Genomic DNA, 22039 nt, shown 5'->3' with positions numbered 1-22039 from the left:
AAAATGAAGAAAATAATATATAAAACAATAATATATAAAAAAAATAAATATACCCCTACATTATATTGTCTTTGAGCTTTTGTAGTTCAATAGTAGTTCATGTATAAATTGGTAGGAAAAATAAGGATGCAATATATATATATATATATATATATACATACACACATAATACACACACATACACATATATATATATAAAACTTTGTAAGCACATGGTTACAGATTCAATCCCACTGAACTGCAGCTTTGGGATGTATCTTCTACTATTGCCCTGTCCTTGGATGACCAGTGCGTTATGGTACTTAACTTAATCAGCAAAAGAGACTGAGAGAGTAAGTACCCAGATTCAAAAAAATATAAATACTAGGATCAATTAGTATAACAAAAACCTTCAAGGATGTGGCCCCAGTGAAACAAGTGCCAAGAAAACAATAAATATATATACATACATAAAAGTGTGTGTGTGTGTGTCTATCTATACATTATTTATATATAAAAAATACAAAATGGGACAAGAACGCAAAACATCCAGACAGGTGATACAAAAAAGGGACAACAAAACATCCAGATAGACAATACAAAGAAAACAAGGACGATTCATTCAGAGTTTTCTTTCCTCAGTCGAGTTCCAGATTATCTTTGCAATTTCGGCTAGTTATACTCGAGATTGCTCCCATCTGGCCAGCCCCAAGGAAAAACTATGCTAAGAGCATTAGATTCCTTGGAAGAAAGCAGTGAATGCATACGAAAACAAGGACGGAAAAAAAACCGAGAATGTTACACAGATATTTGTGTGTGTGTGTGTGTGTGTATATACATACACACACACTTAAATACATATATAAATATATATACACATAAATACACACATGCACACACGCGCACATATCAGAAGAGCATTGTAGTTTGCTTGAAGCATTGTAATACATAAACAGAAAAATGAATGAAATAAGAAATGAGAAAAGCTTCTAACGATGCAGATAGACAGACAGATAGATATAGGTATATGTGTGTGTGTGTGTTTATATATATTTATTTATATATACATATAGTGTGTGTGTGTGTGTGTGAAGCATAGCTTTGAGGTTAAGTATTTCACTTTCCAAATACATGGTTTTTGGTTTCAGTTCCAATGCATAGTATTTTCTACCATAGCCCTGAGCTGATCAAAGCCCAGTTTGTATAATTGGTAGGCAGAAACTGTAAGAAGCTTGTCATATACGTGGTCGAATAAATAAATATCCAGACTGTTATCATAGTAATGAAGCTAAAACATACAGAGTGAAGTCACACAACACAGATAAACTCTGAACTCTGCTGTGCGAGTGCACTAATTTTTAACGTACGAGCTCACTTCTGTTATTTACAGCAAAATAAATAAAAAGTGAATATAAATTTACTATATAGCTTCCTTTTATGTAATTGATTTCGAGTTTTGGCACGAGGTCAGAAATTTAGGGGGAGGGGATACGTCGGTCATGTTACCCCCCCCCCCCCAGGGCTCAACTGATACTTATTCAATCGACCCTGAAAGGATAAAAAGGCAAAGTCGACGTCGGCAAAATTTGAACTCAGAATGTAACAACGGACGAAATGCTGCTAAGCATTTTGTCCGGCGTACTAACGATTCTGCCACCTTTTTCTTTGATATAATTACGGGAAAATTATTCACTACTTCAGTTTGTAAAGTGAGCAAATTGTTGTTTCTTACCAGCTGGTTTGAGTCTCTTGGATACACAATTAACTTGCAATGTTTTCTTGACATTTCAAGCAAGCAAACAGTAGCTCGCCTTATTGTTATTACTGAGAATACCTCCTACCGTTTATATATTAAAACAACTTGTTTTATCAAGTGTGTCGCGCTTACTTCTCTTTTTATAATAATTGCTTTTGGGTTAATGTAATTTAGAGTTATCCCCCTTTAATTTCTTTTCTCTCTCTTTCTCTACCGTTTTGTTTATTTATTTCAATCTCTGAATCGTTATTTTGCCAAAGTCTGTAACAAAAAAAATGTGTGTGTGTGTGTGTGTGTAAACACTTTTAAGCATGTATCGCTCTATCAATTAGACCACAAGATGTGAAACATCGCTAGTCAAAATGCGCTCCCATTCTTTCCTTGATTGCACTTTTTTTCTTCGATTCGGCCCGAATTTTTTTTGCTATCTTATCTTTCCATCGCCTTGGAGCTCTTCTGAATGGTCTTCTTCTATCTCTTGGATACTACTCAACAACTGCATGGTTCTTAGGCTGTGAGCTTTGCGACATGTCAAATATAACAGAACTTGTGTTTTCATATCGTTCACATCACTTCGTTTTCGGATATGCTCCTGCAACGAAATTGCTAGCATGGATTTTTTTCCATTTCTGATTTCTTGAAATTAAATCTTCCCTTCAAGAGAAGATTAAACAGCCTTGACGAAATTGCAAGAGACTAGAAATGAGTAAGGGAGACAATCTCAAAACCAAAAGATTCTCTGGGTTAAGTGTTTTGATTGTTTAGAGACAAGAAGGCACTTGGTCTAGAGTAATTTGAATAATTTAGACGATAAGGAGCAAAGAGAATCAACTCAGAGTTTCCAGTGTCATGAATATAGACAAGTCATGAATATGGATAAAGAGGTAATTGCTATATGAAAATAGTTCATTTTAGTCCATAAGCCCTTTGAAGAAAAGAGGTGATGGAGACAATTAGTAATGAATTGACCTCAAGTATGAATGGGTCTGAAAAGAGAGAGTACATGTGGATAAGAGCATCATTAGAAAAGGAAAGACAGTATTCTAGGACAGAAGAAAATATCAGACAGAAAACAGAAGAGAGAGATAGAAGGAAAGTGGAGCGAGGATGGGAAAGATAGCAAAAGGGGAGAAAGAAAAATGGTAAAAGGGAGATAGAAGAATGGAGAACGAGAGAAGGAAGTAGAAAAAAAGGACAAAGAAAGTGAAAGAGATGGTTTCAGAAACAAAATGTAAACATGTTAATGACAAAAATGAACTGAGTTACAAGCAAATGGTAGCCACTTACGATTACTTTGAGATGAATCCTTTTTGGTAACAATAAACTGTAGCTAACATTAAGCAGGAGATACAACAATATGTGAACTTTTGATTCTAATAAGTGGATAAATTGTAATTTCTGTTAAATGACTTGTTTCATCATACTTTGACTGCTGTTCTCTAGCACTGCATCTCAGTCCTTTGTCATCATTCTGCTGAGGTTTAGCTTCTTGAGATGTCTTCCTAAGTCTTCCACAGCCTCAACTCCTTCCCCCACCCAGCACTTTACACAAACGCCATCCTGCACACATCACAACTATACTAGAACTGTCTTCTCTGATACATACTACATCTGACTCCCCTTATATCCAGTTTTTCTCTCAATTCACTTGTGTTCTATTATTCATGTTAACTAACATTACACATTCATTAGAACATGCTCACTTCATTTCTTTCCAATCTTTGCACATCCTCAGCATGCAAGGCTCATGTCTTGTTACCACATAGCGCTGCACGAGAGCGATCAGCAATAAGTGCACAAATGGCAAAAATTCTTCCAAATACCTGAAAGACTCCCTACCAGTTATTGACAGGACATTTTTTTCTTTTTTCTTTTTTATCAACGTGACTTAATTATTAGAGGAGATGGCTGATCATATAAAACCTGCATACAATCTGCCTTCACTCTGAGAGAGGGAAACCTTTTCTTATTTGCAGAGGCAGAAACTTCTTGAAATTTTTTCACCCTATTCTTACACAGGCTACTATTCTTTCAGAGCACCCACCTCCATTGCTAGTTAAGCCATCTAAGGAAACAAAGGTCAATCGACTACTGGGAAGCCTTCCAAACAATTGAAAGAATCTATTTTATGTGAAATCTTACTGCTGACTGCCTGTGTACTGGAAGGAGATTTCATAATGTATCTACAACAGTGAAATCTATCTTCTCTGTTAACATATCAATAATCTCACTACACTTCTTGTGCAGCCATAGTTTATGGTGACTATACTGTATTAATTTTCTCCCTTCTTCCATGATGGCCTTCTTCCCTACTAAAACCTTAGCCTTTGCTAATTTCGAGGTTTTCTCAAGTCTATGATTTGCTTTTATGTCAGGAATTTCTTTCTCTCAGTCTATTTCAGATTTACCTATAAATACTATGCCTTCAGCATACAGGAAGGAATTACCATATATAGCCATTCTTGAACCTCTGTTATGGCCCTAAGAACAATAAACAGAGTGGGGTTGAGAACTGAACCCTAATGTCCCCTGAACTTACAGCTGACTCACTTTAGAACTATACCTACATACATAGCTGATATAACCCTCATAAACCCTCCAGCTACCCTTGATTTCATTTGGAGCCATCTGGTTATAGAATGTGGAAAGTATCAAAGGTTTTCTCCAGCTTGACATATGCTAGGTAGAGGGATTTAGTCTTATGTAGATAAGTCTCCTTCAGAAGTATAATGTAGAATAATGGTATTAATAGTGCTACTTCTCATCCTAATCAATTATACAATAGTTATATCCATAGCTATACTTTTTTTCTGGTAACTTCATGCCTTTCTCTAAAGCATCTTCTTTACCCTTGAAGTGATTTGATGCTTGTGTATGTATGTATGTATGTATGTATGTGTGGAGGCACAATGGCCCAGTGGTTAGGGCAGCAGACTCGTGGTCACAGGATCGCGGTTTCGATTCCCAGACCGGGTGTTGTAAGTGTTTATTGAGCGAAAACACCTAAAACTCCATGAGGCTCCGGCAGGGGATGGTGGCGAACCCTGCTGTACTCTTTCACCACAACTTTCTCTCACTCTTACTTCCTGTTTCTGTTGTGCCTGTAATTCAAAGGGTCAGCCTTGTCACAGTGTCACACAGAATATCCCTGAGAACTACGTTAAGGGTACACATGTCTGTGGAGTTCTCAGCCACTTGCACGTTAATTTCACGAGCAGGCTGTTCCACTGATCGGATCAACTGGAACCCTCGACGTTGTAAGCGACGGAGTGCCAACACACACAAATGTATGTATCTACCAAATTTCATGCACAAGACATTGATCATCAAAGAAAAATTCTATTAATTAGTACAGTTTCTTTCAGGCTTCCTTCAAAATGTGAATACTAGTTTACAAAATAGGCTGGCATTTTCTAAGATAACAGGAAATTCTCTAACCTAGGTACAATGTCTCCTTTGTACCTCTCTCTCTCATAGGTCCTAATTTTCTGCCAAGGTAGAAGACATTTGCCTAGGGTGACTTACAGTGGAATTGAACCAAAACCATACGGTTGGGAGGTGAACTTCTAAACTGCACATCTACACAGAATGTTTATAAGCAGATATAAAACAGAAATGAATATAATTCACTTATCAAAAGAATTTATTAAAAAAATATTTATCAAATGATTAATTCTGGTCAATTTAATTCGATGTTTGTAGAAATAGAGAGAAGATTTTTTTTTTCCTTCTTCTTGGATTAGGCTTTTGGTTTCATTCGAGCAATCTCAAGCTGATCAGCCAACTTTTCCTGCAACAACAATAACAACAAATAATGATGAAAATATGTAAGAATCTACTAAAATAACATAAATGCTTTTATTTTCTCAGCACCAACATAAAATGTTTTTATTTTCTCAGTATGTAAATAATGAAAGTAATAAAATAAATTTCCAATGTTTTGTAAGCATAAAACATAAGAGTTAAAAGGAGAAGTCAAATTAAGGATTGTTATCAACACTTTTCATACCATATTTCTGGTGAGATATGCAGCCTATGTTCAATTAATTTTGAAAATGATGAAAAATCTTTATGGAATAACTTTGTTGATAGTAGGCCAGTGTTTGTAATACAAGTTAGCATGGAATTTTGATGGAGGATTATGACTTAAGTCGCTTTCAATCTGGAAGTTTGTATCATAGAACCAAGGTTAGGGTTAGGGTTTCAGATGAGCTGATACCAAAACAATTAAGAGAATCTTCACTCGGAAAAACAGCAGCAACTGGACAAGAAGTATAAAAGACAAATCTGATACCTTATGGTTTCGAATTTAGGTACAAGGTCAACAACTTTGAGGGAAAGAGGGTTAGTCGAGACCTCAGGGCCTTAGTACTTGATTTGTACTCTAGCAGGATTTGAGATTAGAAGGTAGAGGGCTGAAAGAAATATTGAATTGTGCTGTAAAAGTTATGTTCATTACCATATTCAGAGATTCACGGGTAAATATTTATTAGTAATGTTTCAGCTGTGTTGTATCACAATGAACAGACTTGAACATATAAGTATATTTTTATTATAAAATTTAATGTACTTTAGGAGGATTCGAAATTAGAAGTAGAGGGCTGAAAGAAATATTGTGCTGTGCTATAAAGGTTATGTTCATTACAATATTCAGAGATTCACTGGTGAATATTTATAAGTAATGTTTTAGCTGTGTTGTATCACAATGAACAGAGGTGAACATAGTAGTACATTTTTATTATAAGATTTAATGAACATGAGAACAATTGAATATAACCTTCTAATGACTGCTGGTAGTGATGTAGGAGATTAGAAATGATACTTCAGTGTAACATTTATACATAGTAATAACTAGTAAGGTTTGAGAAGCAGGTAGGAGTTGGTCTGCAAGTATGAAGAAGAATTCCTTTCATTTCTAGCTGGACTCACCAAAGATAAACTCAGTATTACTCAGTGAGAGATGAAGGTATGTGTTCTGGGGTGGCTCTCAAACTTCTGTGGTTGTTCTTGACATGAATTTGCTTTAAATACTAAGAAAAGCACAAGAAATTCAACAACACTGCAGGTGATGTTTGTAATATGGCATGATAACGCTGTAAGCCGGTTGGTTGATAATCAGGACAGATTGCATAACAAAAATGTGGTCTATGTGTGGCACTGACCTAGCAACCGAGAATTATAGGTTTGATTCAAGATCTCACTACAACTGTTTAACATTTTACCTGATGCTTTAATGATTCTATCAGCATGACAACAATAAGCTTAATTTTCTTTTAAATCAACTTATAAGAATCATTATGATTTAACCCTTTCATTACTGTATTTATTTTGAGATGCTCTCTGTTTCTTTCAATTAATTTTAAATATAACAAAGAATTTAGTACAATAACTTAGTTATCATTCAGCTAGTGTTAGGAGCATAAATTGTGACTAAGATTTGGTGGAAGATTTTAATTCAAAACTTATGAAAACAAGACATTTGTACTCAGAGCCAGAGCCGGTTTCAGCCGGGTTAGTAATGAAAGGGTTAACCCTTTAATATTCAGATTACTCTGTCAAATATAATGTTTGTTTATTTATATTGTCTTGAATTAATCATGCATTATCTTGTCGCTTTGAGATTTCAATGATGTGATTGTTTAGTCTCACAATGACTTTGTAGGACTGAGGTGACAGACTATATCTGGCCTGTCTTAACATCAAACAAGTTATTTTGGGTGGATATGGCCAATTTGAATGCTAAAGAGTTAATGAACAAAAACCTGAGTGAAAAAGTAATAAAATATTTATACAGAAATTTCAACAGATCCTGTCATTCATATTCAGTTCAGATATGAAAAGTTATCTTTGTTAGCTAAAGCACATTCCTGGCAGTACAAATAGTAGGGCAGTGGACCAGCTATCCTGGAATTCCTGAGCCATGGTAAGGGTCTAGAGTGGTTAGTGAATGCAGTGGAAAAGTGGATAAAGGCTATATTCAGGAGATGAGTGTTGAAAAAGAGGGGAGACATTACAAAGCTAATCTGAGCTCAAACAACCTCAGTCACTAGTCAGTTTATATTAATCTTTCTTTTACTTGTTTCAATCATTTGACTACGGTCATACTGGGGCACTGCCTTGAAGGGTTTTAGTTGAACAAACCAACCGCAAGAATTTTTTTTCTTTTTAAAGCTCGGAACTTATTCCACTGGTTTCTTTTGCTGAACTACTAAGATATGGGGACATAAACACACCAACACAAGTTATCTGTGGTGGCAATGGTGGAAAAACACAGACACGAAAACACACACACGCAGATATGTATACACGACGGGCTTCTTTCTATTTCCCTCTACCAAATCCATTCACAAGAGTTTGGTCAATGTGAGGCTATAGTAGAACACACTTGCCCAAGGTGCCACGCAATGGGACTGAACTTGGAACCATGTGGTTGGAAAACAAACTTTTTACCACACAGCCATGCCTGCATTTAATACTATCATAAACTAATGAACCTTTTCTGAAAAAGTTTTATTATCCATTTCTGATATTTCTCCAATGAAATAATAAAACCTATAAACACATCTCCGAGTTTTTGATATTTCACTGCTTTGTCTTTCTTTTTTCTTCCAAAGCAGTTCATGTTCATGTCCACCAACAAATATTTTTCACTCCACAGATCTGTCTTTGAGTGGGTGTACATTATTGTTTTTATGTCGTCGACGAATACCGAAGAAATGCCAAAACTGGAAACATTTCCCAAAAATTATAAAAGAATTAATTTGAAAAGATTTAAAAAAAGAGGATACTGAATTAATCTATTTTCATTTAATAAGGGGGCTTCCACGCATTTACATATTCCTTTCGCTTACTTGGTATACCTACATCTATTTTTGTATTCTCCCGGATTGTGTTGGTTTCATTTTCAGCCCCGCAGATACATGGGTAATATTCTTTATGTTGCATGTCTCATTTCTCTATTTGTTTGTTTTTTTTTTCGTTGTTCGAAAAAAAGTTCGTTCTGTCCTCGTCTTTATGTTTTCGTTTCTCATTGTGTTTAACGTTTTTTGTGATGTCCTGTGATATATGCTTGTATGTATACATACATATGTCGGTATGTACATATATGTATGGATATATGCATATAATTATATATTATATATATATAATTACAAAGATCACTACACGAAGAGCATTTGGGAAGACTGTGGAGATGAAATAGTTGAACATGTGTCATCTCCAAGGAGTTTCATATTTATTGTTGAGATTGGAAGTCAATCTCAACAATAAATATGAAAATAATGAAAACACTACACTTTGTATCTATATCACACGCAAACAGATAAATATACAGACTTACGAAATCTTTTAAAAGAGAAATTTTAAGTTAAAAGAAAAAAAATATTAAAAAATAAAAACCTTTCGGTCACTTACAGCAAATGTTATCTGATTGGGATGATAAGGAATTCCACCCAGTTTATCACATTTTTCTTCATGTTGCCTTTCTGGATCTCCAGCAACTAATACAGGTTTACTTTCCTCAGACTAGAATTAGCAAAATAATTAAATAAATGAATAAACATTAGTGTTAATAACAATTGAAAGAATCAGTTGGGCGCCAGATAAACTGATTTATGGCATTGGGTTTTGTTTTTCTTTGTTGTTATTTTTGTGACGTCTGTGTAGTTGTGCACAACACAGGATCGGCTTTGGAACGTTTTGTTTTTCGCCACAGCAATTCCGCATTTTTTTTTTTTTAACTTTCGCTTTAATTTAATACCCATTTCAATAGTTACATATAGCGACGAAACGAACTTACAAGTAAAATACTTTTTAAGGAATAAAAAAAAAAAGTGGCGCCCGACTAGAAAAGTACATTCAACCAAAACCATTCTTTCAGTCTGATGTATTATTCAGCAAATTGTACAAAGCCTGACACATAGGCAGGGATGCACCAGAGATCACTTAGTTCGAAAATTGTGGTAGGAACCTCGTAATCTTCCAGTTTCGAGGGGTTAAAAAAGTAAATAAATTACAAGGGAAATAACTGAACGTCTTACCAGTATTATCCGTACTACTTTGTTTATAAATAAATCACGTGATTTGATTGACGTTAACTGTTTATATATAAATCACACACGTGATTGAATATCATAGTTTCTTATGAGAAATCGAAAATGCCTCGTGGAAGACCGGCTGCACAACATCTTATTTTCCGTTTTGGAAAAAGAAAAAAACATTTTAAACTTTTATTTAAAAAATTCCGTCGCATGCTGTTTTAGATTATTTTCTGCCTGTTGTTTTTGACTCCGTTCCGTCAGGTACTTCTGCAAACCATTTCGTTTCCGTTTTGTAAAAAGAAAAAAACATTTTAAACTTTTAGAAAAAAAAATTCCATCGCATGCTGTTTTAGATTATTTTCTGCCTGTTAAAATTCCGTCGCATGCTGTTTTAGAAAAAAAGTAGTACGGATAATACTGGTAAGTCGTTCAGTTATTTCCCTTGAATATTTCTTTTACCCCTCGAAACTGGAAGATTACCGGAATCTCAATGAATGATAATACTAAAGAGTTGTGGATAAAGTCTGTTATATCTACTCAAAAAAGAGCAGGACTTTGTAAAACATTCGAAAGTATAGTTTGTCTTTTATTTAATTTTGCTCAAAATTAATGACAATAGCCTTTTTTTTTTAAAAAGGGTAAATTGATCCTTATGATTTGTTGAAGAAGATATGTCTGCTATTCCTAATAGTTCGATCATCCACAGACATACCATATCGTAGCCAGAGATGAGGGAAAAGCGAAAGTAAAATGTCAGAAATGAAAGTGCAAAAAACTGAAATTGTTACATGTCAAACGAAAAGCGAAACTGTTCTAACACATCTCTTTTTGCATTCAATAAAATAAGTATCAAACTAAATGGGTGTCAGTTTAATTGACTGTTCCCTCTCGTCAAATTTGCGATGTTTACTAATGTTAAAAACCAACATATACTGACAGAAACTGTCAAACAACCATTTCTTTTCACCAGAATCAAGCTAGAAGTGTCATCACTATAGATATTTGAACTAAACTGATTCAATTTAATTAAATTAGCATCAACAAAAAAAAATTAAACTAATCTAACTAAAACAGTTGCTTTTCCACGAGACAAATCTCAATCTCGAGAACATTCATATCAAAATAAATACATAAAGGGCAGATAAATATTAACGTATGTAGTTACTTCCCTTGCATAAGTGTTCCTCTTCGAATGCGAGACTGCATTAGAATTTAACAAATTGTATTTATTTATGCTTGGTGTCCAAATATATTTTAAGCGAGGAAAAAGAAACATTTTAAATTCCTCTTCTTGGCAGCATATTCTACTTCACACTTTGTTTCATAAACTTTGATGTGTCCGCGAGTGATTTCCAAAGATTGTGTTCATATCATGAAAAAGCTGAAAAAGGAATCGGGCGTCCTTAATGGCTTTACCGTTGTACACACACACAAACACACACACATCCATGTTCGTCTGTCGGAGCGACGGCAATCATCTGGTCATCCTGAAGGATGACTAATGACTTGCTTGCTGACTTTAAAATGATGAATAAAAAGTCAAAGGTAAAGAACTCCTTCAGTCATAATGATCATGGGATGCACCTAGAAAGTTACCCTTTGAGGCACAAGTCTGGGCAAGGTTGTTTATGGAAGACCAGCAGTCACCCATGCATACCCGCCTTCCCTCTCCATGCCACCAATGTCATTCAATGGAAAAGAAAAGGCTGATATTGCTTGGCACCAGTGATATCGCAACACATTTCTACAGATGAGTGAACTGGAGCAATGTGAAATAAAGTGTCTTGCTCAAGAACCCAACGCACAAACTCGTCCGGGAATCAAACTCACTACCTCATGATTGTGAGTCCAACACTCTTACCACTGAGCTAACTATTCATCAATATGATGCATAGTTGAACACCATCAACTCTTTCATCTATGACCATTTTCAATCCAGTGACAAGACCAGATCAAGACAAATAGGGATGGAAACAGATGCAGTAGATGACCAAGATGTTTTGTTGCAGCATCTACCTTCCTCTCAACTAAACCATGAAGGTTCTTCCACAGAGTCTACCAGATCCAGTCATCACATAGCCCTAATATGTTAATTAATTAATTACTGGGACCCTGACAGATGCTACTACTCCAGGTCTGAATGGTACATAGATACATACACAGCACACATACAAATACAAAATAACACAAAAATAAAATGAAGTCTTACAGGATCCATGTTCCTTAAATGACCAAGAAGATCTGACATACGTCCTTTGAATCCAGGAGCAAAAACAGATGGGTCCAAAGCAATAAAGCAATGTCCCTATAATTGAAAATTAAAGAAAAGGTTTATGTGGATGTTAACAATATTATTTTTAACAACTATCATCTGAAATTTCACTGATATATGATCATCAATTTCCACTCATCAGCAAGATTATGTTTAAACATTAAAATAGTAGATCTCTGTTGAAACACACTGCCATTGTTTAAATTAGTTTTCTAAATAATGAATGATTTAGGAAAATAACTTGTCACTACTAAACTGGTGTTTGGAACATAAATTAAAATAAAACTTTGATTTTGATATTAAATTTTCATTTAGACCAGTGACCAGGATCTTTGGAAATATGCAGTACGTGAGAAGACCCGGCAAGGCAAGTGAGAGCATAATCTGTGACCTCTGCCAGAAGTGTAGCCAGCTCACTAATTCGTATCTTTACTTCATTGGACACTAAAACCCTGCTTGCAAAGACCTGTTGAAGCAAGTGAATTTGAAATTTGAAATCTGAAATCGAAATCGAACCGAATCCGACGACTGGCACCCATGCCAACCTCTCCATTATTGCGAAGACCTGTTAGGGCAAGTGAAATCATAAATTGAACCATATTCAGTGACTGGCACCTGTGCCAGTAGAGCACTAACAGCACTGTCCGAGCATGTTCATTGCCAGAGCAGCTGTCTGGCTTCCATGCTAGTGGCCTGTAAATAGCACCATTTGAGCGTAATCGTTACCAGCGTTGCCTTCTAGCACTTGTGCTGGTGGCACGTCAGAAAATCATTTGAGTGAGGTCGTTGCCAGTGCCACTCGACTGGCTCCTGTGCAAGTGGCACGTAAAAAACACCTTTTTGAGCGTGGCCATTGCCAGTACCATGTGACTGGCCCTCATGCCGGTGGCACATAAAAGCACCCACTACACTCTCGGAGTGGTTGGCGTTAGGAAGGGCATCCAGCTGTAGAAACTCTGCCAGATCAGATTGGAGCCTGGTGTAGCCATCTGATTTCACCAGTCCTCAGTCAAATCGTCCAACCCATGCTAGCATGGAAAGCAGACGTTAAACGATGATGATGATAATAATGATGATTTTCATTTAGATCATTTTAAAACAGGAAGTTTATGTCGTAGATTCAGGCAGGTGGATGAAGAAACAAATTTACTAATATAAATAGCACAAGTCTAGAAAACAAAAATCTTTACATACCAAGTTTGCAGGTGATGTTGTGTTTTTCCATGATCGAATGTTAGGTCCAGAATTTGCTCCAGCTAAGACTCCACAAAATATTTCAGTCATTAATGCCAAGCCATAACCTTTGTAACCACCTGAATAAGTTACAAAATAAAATAGTGACATAAAATAAGCAACAAAATATTTTTTCCGGAAAATACTTTAGAACCAATAAAGCATAAGATGAATTACTCTGTTTTATATACATTCTTTATATTTATAAGAATCATAAGAGAAGGCACTGCTCATGACCCTTTACAGGGCCTCTGAGATTAGTCGGAAGGAATGAGAAAGTTATTCCTCAAACTAGAGACCTAGTCCAAGCGTTTGCTTTAGAGTGGACTCTACTAAAGGTATCTAATGCGGAAGTGTTAAACTGTGCAATGCGTTAACACTATATTTATAAATAAGCTGGCGAGCCGGCAGAATCATTAGTACAATTGGCGAAGTGATGATAGGATGTTATTTGAGGGAGTTCAATGCAGTACAGTGCTGTACAACCAGTCATTATTTTTATGCAAGTATGATTTTGGTTACATGTACCATGGTGTCACTAATTGTTGTACGTGTCTATGTAGCTGCTAGCGTACAAAGACACCTTCCTGACCACCTCAACCTTAACTCAACAGAACATTCAGGATGTGATAGCTGGAGGAAGAGACTGATGTGCCAGTACCTGGCTAATACTCATTTATACCTGAATAGCCCAAAGTAACATGAAATGAAGTGGCTTGCCTAAGGTCAACATACCAGCTGGTCTTGGAATTGAATCAATGACCAAAAGATCATGAGCCACTAGGTTTTTTTTATCTCTGAGAGATTTGGCTACTATTTCTAGCAAATCAAATGACTGCAGAGAGGCTCCTTTTACTGCTTGCATCAAGTCATTTCTACTCTGTGGTAAGTATTTACAGTTTTGGTGGACTAAGTTATAAGAAAAGTGAGTCAAAAATAACTAAGGTGTTGAAAAAGACCTGAATAAGATAATGCATACCACTTTCTTCTACACCTCCTAATGGTAATAGTCCACCATTATTAAAAACATCAGCAGGATTTTTGGTAACCTAGTCAAATACAAATATAGTAACATAAGGTATAATTTCACTTTTTAAAAAAGCACAGTTAAACAGGAAAATCCTATTAAGTCTTATAGCAAAGGGTCTCAGATCTTTAGCTTTATGGAGATGCTAAGTAACTAAAGCTCTTGACAGCAGAATTTATTCCATTAAATTTTTAATGGGTTTATATATTTTTAACAATAACAGAATGAATAAAAAGGTTCCACTTGCAATATTTTGATTACAAAGCAAAAGTTAAGAAAGGACTCCTTCTTCGATAGAAGATTTTTGCCCATAAAACAAACAAAATGTAAAGAAAACTAGTAGTGACTACTTGATTTCAAGTATCTTTAGACAAAGTGCATTAATCAACTTATCCCAATCAATAATGGTAAAAACAGACATCATTCTAACTGGAATAATGTAAGAAATTATGCTTCTAATATTAAGAAATGAGAAATATTAAAAGCATAATTCACTAATTTTTAAAAATCTTTTCCTGTTTCATTGTTAGATAAAAATAAATTCTAAACTGAAATTACAAAAAATATACATTTAAGAAGGAAGCCCACATCTACAAGAATGAGAAATATGGTTAGTTTAACCATGAAACTGAAAGAATTTGGCTCCCAAAGTCCTTGCTATAGAGGTAGGAAGGAGCAAGAGGATCTGTAGATAAATCTTCCTATGATCTCATAAATGGCTCTCAATCTTGTGAAAAAGAGGACCAGGAGTCTTAAAGCAACATGAGAAGAGTTTCAACTGGATATGGTGAAGGAGGAATAGAAGTGAACTTCAGAATTCATAATTTATCCTATGTTCAACTGAAGTCTCAGACCAAGGTGGTTGTGACGTCCAAAATTCCTTAGCCCTAGGGCACATTGACTGCTGTGATAGGTGCAGATTGTGTTGGCACTCCAATCAACAGAACAGCCTGCTCGTGAAATTAACGTGCAAGTGGCTGAGCACTCCACAGACACATGTACCCTTAACATAGTTCTCAGGGATATTCAGCGTGACACAGTGTGACAAGGCTGGCCCTTTGAAATACAGATACAACAGAAACAGGAAGAAAGAGTGAAAGAAAGTTGTGGTGAAAGAGTACAGCAGGGTTCGCCACCATCCCCTGCTGGAGCCTCGTGGAGCTTTAGGTGTTTCCGCTCAATAAACACTCACAACGCCCGGTCTGGGAATCGAAACCGCGATCCTATGACCACGAGTCTGCTGCCCTAACCACTGGGCCATTGCGCCTCCACATGGTGCAGATTACAATACAGACTATAGCACATACAGATTTCATAAGGTAACCAAAAGGATTTGAAATATCTGAACTTAAGCATACAAAATATTCAAATATCAAGAATATAAGGAACCAGATCAGCTTACTTTGCCATTTGAATCAACTCCCCAACCTTCTGGAATGGAAAGATCTTTCCTCTGATTAATTTCGACCTATAAAGAAAAAATTTTAAAACACATTTATTTCCCATTACAATTCATATATGTGAATAAAATATGCATAGAATGTAGGCATGTAAAATTATTTTTTTCTTAGGTACCATACTCCCTTAACTTTGTGTGGTACCTTGGGTAAACGTCTTTTATTATAGCCCCAGCTGACCAAAGCCTTATGAATCAACTTGATAGATGGAAGCTGAGACAAGCCCATAATGCAGGTGTGTGTGTGTGTATGCATATATATATATAAAAATAAATGCGCCCTTTTAAAGCTTAGCCAGGTTCATGGGCCCGGTTTCCTGGTTTCAATAGCGTATGTGTTCCCCAGCTGGACGGGACACCAGTTCATCGCAGCGTTACTCATTTTTGCCAGCTGAGTGGACTGGAGCAACGTGAAATGAAGTGTTTTGCTCAAGAACACAACGCATCACCCAGTCCAGGAATCGAAACCACAATCTTACGATCATGATGCTGACACCCTAACCACTAGGCCATGCACCTCCATATATATATATATATATATATATATATTAACCATTATGGCATTTTTAGTATGCTGGCCACTGATAAATCATTAACTAATGATTTTATCCCAATTACATATAAAAATATATATTAATTCACTCCTATAACATATTTACTGCAGAACTATTCTGAGTAAACAAACACATAATTAAAATAGGCACTTGGATTTTTATTTGTGAATATGTGCAAAATGCATGAACATTATTTGCGCTTATGGCAATATGTATAATGTATTTTTCATTTATTTACGTTTGGTATGTTGCCACTGATGATCAGAAAGGGTTTTTAATAACTCAGACTGTGAAATCTATAGATTTGGTACTATCCAAATTATTTTATAAATCGTCACTGTCTATTTTCCTTACTTACAACCTTGTGTGCTGGAGTAATAATCTAAGTGGTTCATAGACCATTTGGGGTCCATTTCTAGCAGACTTGTGTTGTAATCATTCAACACCCTTATTATAATTTTAATATAAATTAACCATTTTGGTATCTTTAGTATGCTGGGCACTGATAAATCATTAAATAATGACTTTTTCCAAATTACATACATACATACACACACACATATAGATATATATATATATATATATATATATATATATATCTGAACACATGTGTATGTGTGTGTGTTTGTTACTGCCTTCTTGCCTTTACATCACATGACAGTTGTAAGCAAGAGTCACTGTCATACAAGTGGTGTTCTTCATCTCCAATCTTCCACAACTAAAGTTGTTACAGTGGTGGCCATAATAGTAGGTGTTACAATAACATCCATATTAAATTTACATGCTGCTGTGTGAACTCACCTTGCCCAAAGCTACAGTGGTTGTAGCCATATCCAGAACAAAACTGTCATCTTTCTGTGCTGGGGCAGCGACGCTAATGGGATTAGTTCCCAAAGCAGGCTGAAAAATATTTAAAAAAAACAAAAAAAAACATGATAATAATAATAAAATACAAGGTAATTTTGTAAATATATAATGGTAATTAGAGAATAAATTGTGGAGTAAGAAATTATTCTTAGATGTCATCTACATGAAAAAATAATAGTCATATTTGTGTTAACATACAGACATCCTCAAGTGAATCTACAAAATGTTACACAAAGACACTCAACTGCATCTAGAGAAAGCCATTTACTTGATTGGCATTATAAATCACTCACTCTGCTTATCTCTCTGTCTACCTACCTATCTCTCTCTCTGTCTATAAATATATATATTCCTCTCTCTCTCTCACTCTCTCACTCTCTCTCTCTCTCTCTCTCTTTCTGCCACCTCTGGTGTTACTATGATAGCATCTGATCCTCAAAGCTCATCTATCCTTCTCTCATCTTTCACACTGTACAACCATCCCTGACTCACCCTGACATAAGCCACCACGGCCACTGCCAAACACACGCACGCATGCATGCACACACACATATACACACACACAACTAGCTTCTTTCAGTTTCTGTCTACCAAATCTACTCAAGCCTTTGGTTGGCCTGAGGCTAGAGCAGAAGGTGCTTGCCCAAGGTGCCATGCTGTGGGACTGAACGTTGAACTATGTTGTTAGAAAGCAAACTTCTTATCACACAGCCACGCGTGTATCATGTCTTTTTTTTCTTTTTATTCTTCTATGGATGTCAAGTCAGTATCATCTTTGCCAATCCAAAAGGATCAGCTCAAATACCAATAATATCAATACACACACATACATATACCTACCTTTTTGGCTCGTGTTGGTACCAAAAGAGGAGAAGTGTTTGTAAATGCCATTCCCTATAAGAAAAAAAAGAAAGGAAATAGACAAAAGTGATGTTATACAGAGAAAGCAGGAGTTTTCCTTTTTAAAGTTTTACCAGAATATGAAGAAAATATTGTAAGGTAAGTCAACATTTTCAACCAGTTGTAACACAAACCTTAATTTCATTCAGTTTTTACTGTTTATATTTTATCTTATTCTTTTATTCATTTCAGCCATGCAGATAGACACACACATATATACTAATATATATTATGCAAAAATAACATAATACATACACACATAGAAACATATATACTAATATATATTATGCAAAAAAAAGTGTGAAGGTGCAATGACCCAGTGGTTAGGGTAGCAGATTCGCGGTCATAGGATCGCAGTTTCGATTCCCAGACCAGGCGTTGTGAGTGTTTATTGAGTGAAAACACCTAAAAGCTCCACAAAGCTCCGGCAGGGGATGGTGGCGAACCCTGCTGTACTCTTTCACCACAACTTTCTCTCACTCTTACTTCCTGTTTCTGTCGTACCTGTAATTCAAAGGGCCAGCCTTGTCACACTGTGTCATGCTGAATATCCCTGAGAACTACGTTAAGGGTACACGTGTGTGTGCAGTGCTCAGCCACTTTCACGTTAATTTCATGAGCAGGCTGTTCCGGTGATCGAATCAACTGGAACCCTCGACGTTGTAAGCGACGGAGTGCCAACAACAACAACAAATATGCAAAAAATACAATACAAACACAAAGTAAGAAAACAAACCAACAGAGTATGTATTATGTTGATACTCAGGAACAGAGAGAAAAGCGAAATGTCTTTTACATTTTGAGTATTCACTCTTCTTCTGACTGAAAGGATAAACAAGGAGAGGAAAGAATGGAGAAGGTAGGATGGAGATACTATATGCATTTGTAACATATCATTCATTCATACATACATACATAACATACATACATACATACATACATACACACACACACATGCATGCATACATACATACATACATACATACAAAAATGTTGAAATTCCAATGAAGGAGCCTTGAATCAAGGTAAGAAACCAGCTCTTACGCTATTGGCAAGAAATCTTGAAATAAAACTGAATAATAACATAATACATACACACATAGAAACAAATATATACATACCCGAAAATGTCATCAAAGTACTACCTCCCTATGCTATATGACATGGTCACAAAAACAAGATACAATGTCATTCGGAAATATAGAGACTCCCCCTGTTATTGAATTTGTACACAAATATCAGCACAAGAAATACTGGTAGAACATTCCAATCAAAACATCTGTCAAGTATAAGCATAACATGCTGGATATTGTAATATTTGGGACAGACATGAAAAAGTATGTACCATCATAGAGGTCAGCTGTCCTGCCGATGTGAATATCTTTTTGAAAGTCAGAGAAAGATAAAAATGGACAACTGCTTTGAAACCACCACTTTCTGTGTCTGGATTACAAATTTACATTTATACCAATAATAATTAGAGCACTTGATTTTGTAAGTAAATGCCTAACTGTCAGTCTGGATAAGCTTGGATTTTCAGAGAAAGAAATCAGCCAACTGATTCACACATTACCAATACAATCTGTAAGTGGAACAGTAAAACTCTGCAAGACTTTTCTCAGATTTAAAATGTGACACTGTTTTTGTTATCTACATTCCAGCGATGAAGGTTTGTATCTTTATCAGAAACCAGCTCCTTCTTCAGAGGAAGAATTTAAATGATCAAAAACACAACAGACAGACAGACGGACATACATTCGAAAGCAAGGAATACTGGTGGAATACCCCAATAAAAACATCAATTCAGTGCAAACATAACAGACCTGATATTGTTCTATGGGACAGAGAATAAAAGTCATGCACTGTTGTAGAGGTCAGCTGCCCAGCAGATGTGAATGTACAATCAAAGGTCCGGGGAAAAAGAAAACACTTATAGCAAATTAATGCAGAACTTACAGCTCTTGACTATGAATTCTTGTACCCATCATCATAGGTGCATTAGGTTATGTACCAACAAATTTGCATAAAAACCGAGAAACACTTAGTTTCATCGAAAAAGAGCAAAAGAAATTGATGCGGATTCTCCAAATCCAATAAATTAGTGACACAGTGAAGGTCTGTAAGACGTTACAGAAATTCTCCACATGAGAGAATTATGTGAACAGATACACATACTTTGGTGTATGCATCAACAGTTCAGCCAACACAAACACCAGAAACTCTCTTTAGTATAACTACCTCATATTTATCTCTCTCTATGTCATCTAACTTAGCTGTTTGACAAATAGTGATCAATAAGATAAGTATCTGACTTTAAAATAAGCAACAGAGTAAAAGAATATAAAAAAATACCCAAAAGATCAAATAGTTAAAAAATTTCATCCAATGAGAATTCCTGCAAAATTAAGATTAAGTGATAGCTAGATATCTGATACAGATCTAATACAACTTCAAACATTACAGTCTTGAAAACTTACCAATAATCCTTGATTTGATGCTCTCATTGAGTACCAGCCAGCAATTCCAAAATGATTGGAACCTTAGAAAATATTAAAGAAACTGAATATAGTATACAAAATATTCAAAACTACTGAGAGATTATGCAAATGTCCCAATTATTTCAATACCACATATTAGTATTAAAAGTGCAGATGTGGCTGTGTGGTTAAGAAGTTTGCTTCCCAACCACATGATTCTGGGTTCAGTCCTTTCACACAGCAGCATGGGAAAATATTTTCTATTATAGATCTGAGTCAACTAAAACCTTATAAAGGGATATGGTAGATTGGGACCTGAAAGAAACTTGTTGTATCTGACTATCTACCAACCTAGATACATGCATATATGGATGGATGCATGGATGAATGTCTCCTTGTCTTGATAGCATGTGAGGATTATAAATGAGCCTTCTTCATTTCCAGTCTTCTGCAAAAAAAACGTCTCTGACAACAGAGGAATATTACCTTACTTAGAAACAGGTAATGGTTACCGACATTGAAAGGCATCGAGCCATAGAACATCTGCCTCAACAAATTCCATCAGAGCCACGCAAACATGGAAAAGTGGACGGTAAAATGATAAATATTCGAAAATTATTCGGAAGCAGGGTTATGAGAAAAAAATAAAACAAGACAAAATAAAGCTGAAATATTATTACCTGAAGCACAAACCCAGCCAACACCGACTTCTTTAGCTTTTTTAATAGCCAAATCAATGCAAAATTTTCCAACCACGGGGCCTGCCAACAGAGATTTTAATGTGAGAATTTATATACAAACAAAACCAAATTAGTAAAGAATTATCAAAAAAAAAAAATCTAAATTCAAATTATTTATAATAATTTATTTTTAAAAATCAAACCTTTCTTTATATAAACAATTTAAATTATTTTATCAAAAGCACTGTGTTTTGTTTTTGTCTGGATTGGCTCAGGTGTGGTTGAGGAGTCAAGAAGCTTGTTTTGCAGCCATATGGTTTTGAGTTCAATCCCACTATGTAGCACTTTGGGCAAGTATCCTCTACTATAATCTCAGGCTGAGTGAATTTAGGAGACAGAAACTGTGTGGAAGCTATGTATGTATGTGTGGGTGTGTATGTATATGGGTATGAATGCATGTATGTATGTGTAACTTAGTGTTTGTTTCCTACACCTCTTGACAACCAGTGTTAGTTTATTTATGTCCTCATAACTTAGCAGTTCAACGAAAAAGTTCCATAGAATAAGCGTGAGACTTAAGAAAAAAAAAAATAAGTATCAAGTGTAGAAGTGGCTGTGTGGTAAGTAGCTTGCTTACCAACCACATGGTTCCGGGTTCAGTCCCATTGCATGGCACCTTGGGCAAGTGTCTCTTACTATAACCTCGGGCCGACCAAAGCCTCGTGAGTGGATTTGGTAGACGGAAACTGAAAGTAGCCCATCGTATATATGTATATATATATATGTATATATATATATG

The 22039-nt window shown here is 35.7% G+C and overlaps 2 protein-coding genes across 3 annotated transcripts in view; one reads left to right on the top strand and one right to left on the bottom strand.

The window, feature by feature from the left end:
* The window catches only part of LOC106879607 (junctophilin-1), a 451733-nt gene extending 443779 nt beyond the window's left edge, over positions 1 to 7954 (top strand). Inside the window, exon 5 of the mRNA XM_052967386.1 lies at positions 7907 to 7954. Within this exon, the coding sequence (XP_052823346.1) occupies positions 7907 to 7939 (33 nt within the window). The 3' untranslated portion in view covers positions 7940 to 7954. The remainder of the gene's footprint in view (positions 1 to 7906) is intronic.
* LOC106871780 (uncharacterized oxidoreductase YjmC) overlaps positions 5361 to 22039 on the bottom strand; it is a 30700-nt gene continuing 14021 nt past the window's right edge. Inside the window, exons 3-12 of one of the 2 annotated variants that reach the window (XM_014918422.2) lie at positions 21241 to 21321; positions 20561 to 20622; positions 18024 to 18077; positions 17118 to 17216; positions 15709 to 15774; positions 14259 to 14328; positions 13241 to 13359; positions 11984 to 12079; positions 9149 to 9259; positions 5361 to 5525 (exon numbers count right to left, since the gene is read on the bottom strand). In XM_014918422.2, coding sequence (XP_014773908.1) covers positions 5475 to 5525; positions 9149 to 9259; positions 11984 to 12079; positions 13241 to 13359; positions 14259 to 14328; positions 15709 to 15774; positions 17118 to 17216; positions 18024 to 18077; positions 20561 to 20622; positions 21241 to 21321 — 809 coding nt within the window. In that variant the 3' untranslated portion in view covers positions 5361 to 5474. The other variant, XM_014918423.2, reaches the window with a different exon arrangement.

The sequence above is a fragment of the Octopus bimaculoides genome, chromosome 4 (genome assembly GCF_001194135.2).
Source record: "Octopus bimaculoides isolate UCB-OBI-ISO-001 chromosome 4, ASM119413v2, whole genome shotgun sequence".
In the NCBI taxonomy this organism is placed as follows: Eukaryota; Metazoa; Mollusca; class Cephalopoda; order Octopoda; family Octopodidae; genus Octopus; species Octopus bimaculoides.
The sequence above is the reverse complement of the archived record's forward strand: the minus strand, read 5'-3'. Positions and strand labels throughout refer to the sequence as shown.